The following is a 5,592-nucleotide window of genomic DNA, read 5'->3' as shown; positions in this document are numbered from 1 at the left end:
ACGTCTCGTGGATTGATGTCCTCCAGAGAAGATCGTAGGCGAAGATCACTTCGTCCCCTAACTGACAAGGCTTCTGAGACATCTCGACAGCCATCCCCAATTCCCAATTGGGAGTCAGACGATGCAGATGGGACTGATGAAAGACGACGTCAGCGGATGTCTCGTGGATTCATGTCCTCCCGAGAAGGCCGTAGGCGAAGATCACTTCGTCGCCCCACTGACAAGGCTTCTAGCGCTGAGAGTCCTGTGCCGCGGCAGTTATCCCCGCCTCCCTCTGATGCGGAACCCGAACTCGTCATCAACATCGCAGCTCAAATGAATTCCCTGGGGACTGCGGAGCTTCAGGCGCTGCAGAGCATGCAAGAAGTCATGGACCTGACTGAAGATTCGGACGCCACAGATGACGAAGACAACTACTTTATGGTCTTGGGGTCTGTATTCGACGCCAGCTGGCCGGCTGACGAGGTCTACGACATCAAGGGCAGCGAGGTAAGCCGGCGAACCGATCAGGGTGAGAGCGTCATGAAGGATGTGAATTGGGTGGAAAGTGGCCGGAAGCTGCGGCTTACTCCCAACCACCGAAACCGCCTCCTTACGGCACACAAGAATGATTGCGAGTTTCTGCGGTGCATGGGGATCTTCGACTACAGTGTTCTTTTGGGGATTTCTACTAAACCGACGAACGACCAAATCCAGCGACCCCCCGAGTCGTTGGGCAGCGCAGTTTACGAATCTGAGGACGGCGCGGAACTTTTCTTCATTGGGTTGGTGGACTTTGTGACCACCTACAAGCCGTGGAGACTGCTCCACACAACCTGGAAATTTCTGAAGAGCGGCGGCCCGTTTGCTGGAGAGATATCGCCTATGCCCCCGTCCTACTATGCACAGCGGCAGGTGCAATTCTTGGTGCAAGAGGTCGTTGCGGGTCCGAGCAACTCTCCATCCACGTCTGAGTCGGAGCACGACGATAGTACGAGAGGCACTTCATCTTAAGTCTTGCAGCATTCGTAATATCGTGTCTCATAATTTTGTTAAGCGCCAGTACTCCACGTGTTGCACTCAAATCCCAGTTTAACCGTATGGGAGTATCTCCCACCCCAGGAGCCAAGGAAGACTGCAGCGCGGAGACGGCCTTGCTAAGCACCGAGGCAACGGAAAGTGCACGCGCCCCTCCCAGACTTGACCGACCTCCACCGCTGAATGCGGAACGAATCCTATTTTTGGGATCGCCGGCTGACGATCAGATTCGAAGCAACGTCGTCAAAGTGGCGGAAGCGTTGGGTTTCGCCGTGTATCTTTTGACATCCCACCCCATTCGAGTGAAAATGTATCTCTCTCGTGGTGCCTACGGTACGGTGTACCGGTGCAAATACCAAAAGAGCACGTGGGCAGTCAAGAGGATCGACCTATCCGGGCTCAGTAAGCCCGCACGTGTGTCCTCACTGGTGCACAGCGAACTGCAGGTCATAGGGAAGGTCGACGTTTTGAGCTCGATTTGCCATCTTCCGCATGTATTCTTTCGGGAAACGACTTTAGAGCTGCTGAGCCCTCTAGGCGGCCCGTCGCTGCAATGGATCTTAGACCATCGCGTGTATGTGAACCGGACTGCAGTGGCAGTCAACGTCCTTCACGCGGCTTTGGAATGCCTCACGTCAGCGGCTGCTCAGCAGCTCTGCCACCGCGACGTGAAGCCGGGAAACATAGTCCAAGAGTTGGGAAATGATAGTCGGTACTTTGTCATCGACTGGGGCTTCGCCGTGCGTGCCGGAGCGGTGGACCAGATATGTGGCACTGTGGCCTTCATGTCGCCAGAGTCCTTGTCTCGTCCAGTAGCGACAGCCGCATCTGACGTCTGGGGTTTAGGAATGGTGGTTCTATACATTCTGGATCCCAAGTTCTCCATTCGGAAATTGGTTGCTGACGACATGTCGCACAAGGAATTCCTCCGAAGCATCTCCCACAATGCGCCGGGCAGCAGCGAGCGCCGACGTAGGGTGGCGGCAGTTCTGGAGGCCAAGTTTACGGAGCTGGAGACTGCGAACCCACACCGGTTCATCGGACCTGTAGTGCTCGCGCTGCGGCGCATGCTGGTCCTGCGGCCGGAGGACAGGTGGACGGCCAGTCAGGTGTTGCAAATGTTCAAACGGGCCCACCGCAAGTACCTAGAGGTAGCACATACCGAGAGACTACGAGGCAGCGTCCTCACATGCAACCCAGAAGCTTTTTTGTGTTTTTGAGCTGGTGAATCCTACGAACAATAGAACCCCCCGCAACTCAATTGCACAATCAGACTATATTCAATATGGCTTCAAATTTCTACTCACAACTTCGCCTGAATGAGATTCTTGATCTGCAATTCGTGTTCGGTTCTGGACATGTCGCGTCCATCAGCCTTAATCCTGATGGAGTTGCTCTCCCACGCTCGGAGAACCGCCGCCTCGCGGTCAGAACTCTTGGTAATGGGTTTCGTCGACTGATTACATCGGTCCGCCCACTGCTCTATGTCGCACAGTGACACGGGCACTTGCTTCCTCAAGTCCACCAGGCACCGGAGCTGCTCGTCGGCCTCATAGGCGGCTTCGGCCGTCAAAGTCTCGCGGGGCACAGGAACCTCGATGAAACGTGGTAGGTACACAGGGTAGGACGACTTCACTTTCTTCCTGCGAATCTCGGGGAGCTCGTAACTGTTGGTGGTCACGGCCTCCACAGGGACCGGAATCTTCCTGTGCACTTTTTCAGCAACGTCGACAGAAACGTACTGCGGTGTCTCCTTGTCCACATATGTGGGGACTGGATGGTTAACAATTTTCTCCAAGTAGCGCACCTGAGGTACCTCCACTACCCTCTCCACGTGGGTATCACGATATTGCACCTCGGGAACCTCCACCAACTTCTCCTCGTAGGTGATGACAGGCTTCTCGATGATCCTCTCCCGGATCTCAAGTTTCGGCACTTCGATGTGGCGGTATTGCACCTCCTTCGTAGGCACTTCAATGACCGTCTCAACAATCTCGATCTCAGGGACCTCCACAATCTTCTCCCGAGTGATCAACCTCTCCACCTCAATGACCTTTTCAGGAACCACCGCGATCTCCTCGACAACGTGCTCTGTGAGACGCACTTCAGGAACAACGATGGTCTTTTGGATGATTTCTTCGCGTACAATCTTCTTGGGGACCTTGATAGTAGTGTGGTGCGTTTTCTCGCTAAGAATTTGCCCCTCCCCAGCAACAGCGTGCTCGACAACAGACACGAGTCGGGATTCCCCGATTTCGCGTCCTATCAGCTGGGTCGACACGACACGACCGTCGGTGCGGACCTCCCCAGACGCGTGGCTGGAATAGTGATATGAAGGGACAGGAAGGTCCGACGTCTGGTGCTTCCCAGAGGACACTTGATGCACCGACACGCGCTGACCAGTCACCTGTTGAGCAGAAACCTGGCTGGTGGAGAGCCGGGACCCGTTGTGAGCGGAGAGCTGCTGCACCGCAGGCTGACCAGCCGATAAATGTTGTACGGATCCGCGAGCCGAGACTTCTCGCGCCGAGGGCTGCGATATCTCCTGGACGGAGGAGGCTCTCTTGTACTGAGAACTCGATCCAGTCGAAGAGGAGTGAGAAGAAGTCATAGAAGTAATGTGGAATAATCCTGACTCAGCCTTCAAATGAGTGGGGTGGATTTCTTAACGCTCGCGACTGACAAGTACACTGACAGAGCACAAAGGATTCCACACCAGGTGACGAATGTCACTTCATCCCAAGTTTACTTCGAATCGACTTCTTGATTCGTTCGTTGGTTTCAGGTCGTGGCAGGGCTGCGCTGCTCGTTGCTGAGTCGTACATATCTGAACGCAGGTACCGCTCGTTGGCTAGGGGCCTCAACGCCCTGTAGCGCACGGTCGCTGCTGGCACCAATCCTAGCTGATACAGCGTTTTTCTCGTCTCCAGAACAGTTGGTGGCGGCGTGGAATAGAGCTCCCAACACTCTCTCGCCGTGTGTGTTAAGAACTGAGAAGCTAGGGCTATCACGTCGGCAACTCTGGCAGAGGGCTTCATGTCGATCTGCAGCACGAGCTCGTTGGGCAGAACTATGCGTAACGTGCATTTTGGGAAGGAACCGCGCTCCTCCATCTCCTCCAACAGCACCTGTTGACGACTTTTGAACGCGGGTCCCTCAGCCAGCTGCTTTATCCTGTCGAGATCTTTGCTGGTGGGAGGCAGGTCGTTCCCCGAGTCCCGTCGTGGGGACTGCACATGCCTTCGGAGGGCATTGAGGTGGTACACCTGAGGATTCGGCTCCACATGGTCCACACCGCCGGTTTCTTGCAGCCGTTTTACTTCTTCAATCCGCTCCTTAACCCGCTCCGCCGCCTCTGCTCGCTCGTCGAGGACGCGAGACATCAAAGGTGTCTGCAGCTTCACAGAAACCGCATACGGGTTGAAGGTGCTCGGTAGCGGCGTTTTCGGAAGTCCCAAGTCCTGCGCGTGCTGATCCAGGTGGCTGTGTAAGTCCGTCAGTCGGGAAACAAAGGCAGTCGGCATCTGAAGGTGCCGGTCGGCGGTTTCGAAAAAGCCCACACAATGCAGAACGGCGAACGTGCTGGGAAAACGGCCCACGCGAAGATGGAAAGCCTCGTTAGCCAGGTTTATCCGCCGTTTGGCGGGGTTGCGAGGCTGTTCGATTACGGCGTCGATCAGTTTCAGGAGCGTTTGGGTGCATAATACGCGGTCTTCGATATCCATGGTGGCATCTTCGAAATAGACATTCAAGGATTCTTGAACGTTGACAGGGATCTGTTCTTCAGTGGGAGGCTCGTAATTGACCTCGGAGAGGTTAGGCGGCGTAATGGCGGATCTTTGAGTCGGATCGGATTGGGAGTCTCCCAGTTCTGACCTAATGGCTTCTACAAGGCGAAGAGGGAACCCCATTTGTGTCCATTGGGCTTCGCTCAAGCCTCTAAGTGCATCTACGGAGTCGAACCAATTATCGGCCAGCTTGGTCACAAAAGGCTCCATCTGGCTTGACGTTCGACCCAACGTAGCACCCGCCAACCCCAAGAGAGCGCGTATGTCATCCATAATGGTGATTTCAGATCTCCAATCCAATGACCGACTACTCAAAGTTCGAGCGGCTACAGCGCCAGATTTGTGAGCAAGAATCTCAAGAAATTCAAGAGCTTTGGGAGCAACACAAAGACGACGAGGTGCTTGTCAACGTAAAAGATCTTCCTCCAGAGGAAACTGGCGGTCTCGATCCCTTGGAGGTCTACAACGCATTTCCAGAGATTTTACAGAAAGCATTCGATAACGAAGACCAAACCGCGGTGGTTGAGGCATTCGCAGCGATGCCCAAACGCGACAGCTTGTTCCACCTTCAGCGCGCAGTCCGTTGCGGGCTCTGGGAGCTACCTTCTGAGCAGCGAGAGGTGCTCATGCAAGCCGAGCAAGTCCAGTGTTCGGACGGATCGCGTCGTCATATATAAGGGAGCTGTACATGGACTTCTTGAAAGGATGATGCCCAGACCGCTCACTGCGATATGAGCTCTCTTGATCTATGTGTGCATGTGATAGAAGGGGTGCCCCGTCCTCACTA

The 5,592-nt window shown here is 54.8% G+C and overlaps 5 protein-coding genes across 7 annotated transcripts; 3 read left to right on the top strand and 2 right to left on the bottom strand.

Moving 5' to 3' along the window:
• Positions 1-171: 171 nt before the first annotated feature.
• Positions 172-993, top strand: KVP17_002766 (uncharacterized protein; the record flags this gene model as incomplete). 2 transcript variants are annotated; one of them, XM_068519368.1, is made up of 1 exon in its annotated part: positions 172-993. In XM_068519368.1, the coding sequence occupies one exon, from the start codon at positions 172-174 to the stop codon at positions 991-993; it is 822 nt and encodes a 273-aa protein (XP_068373897.1). The 2 variants fall into 2 exon arrangements, with proteins under 2 accessions (XP_068373897.1, XP_068373896.1); XM_068519367.1 differs by having other exon boundaries at positions 316-993.
• An 86-nt stretch (positions 994-1,079) lies between these two features.
• KVP17_002768 (uncharacterized protein) lies at positions 1,080-2,237 on the top strand (the record flags this gene model as incomplete). The annotated part of the gene is made up of 1 exon (XM_068519370.1): positions 1,080-2,237. One exon carries the CDS (start codon positions 1,080-1,082, stop codon positions 2,235-2,237), a length of 1,158 nt encoding a protein of 385 aa, XP_068373899.1.
• Positions 2,238-2,320: 83 nt separating this feature from the next.
• Positions 2,321-3,628, bottom strand: KVP17_002764 (uncharacterized protein; the record flags this gene model as incomplete). The annotated part of the gene is made up of 1 exon (XM_068519363.1): positions 2,321-3,628. The coding sequence occupies one exon, from the start codon at positions 3,626-3,628 to the stop codon at positions 2,321-2,323; it is 1,308 nt and encodes a 435-aa protein (XP_068373893.1).
• Positions 3,629-3,746: 118 nt separating this feature from the next.
• KVP17_002765 (uncharacterized protein) lies at positions 3,747-5,078 on the bottom strand (the record flags this gene model as incomplete). Of its 2 annotated transcripts, none has more annotated exons than XM_068519364.1 (1): positions 3,747-5,078. In XM_068519364.1, the coding sequence occupies one exon, from the start codon at positions 5,076-5,078 to the stop codon at positions 3,747-3,749; it is 1,332 nt and encodes a 443-aa protein (XP_068373894.1). The 2 variants fall into 2 exon arrangements, with proteins under 2 accessions (XP_068373894.1, XP_068373895.1); XM_068519365.1 differs by having other exon boundaries at positions 3,747-5,015.
• Positions 5,079-5,104: 26 nt separating this feature from the next.
• KVP17_002769 (uncharacterized protein) lies at positions 5,105-5,482 on the top strand (the record flags this gene model as incomplete). Its single annotated transcript, XM_068519371.1, has 1 exon — positions 5,105-5,482. One exon carries the CDS (start codon positions 5,105-5,107, stop codon positions 5,480-5,482), a length of 378 nt encoding a protein of 125 aa, XP_068373900.1.
• Positions 5,483-5,592: the final 110 nt, after the last annotated feature.

The sequence above is a fragment of a genome (genome assembly GCF_019968985.1).
Source record: "MAG: Porospora cf. gigantea B chromosome Unknown PgB_NODE_472_length_17262_cov_121.941, whole genome shotgun sequence".
Lineage (NCBI taxonomy): Eukaryota > Apicomplexa > Conoidasida > Eugregarinorida > Porosporidae > Porospora > Porospora cf. gigantea B.
This window is presented reverse-complemented; position numbering and strand designations above follow the sequence as displayed.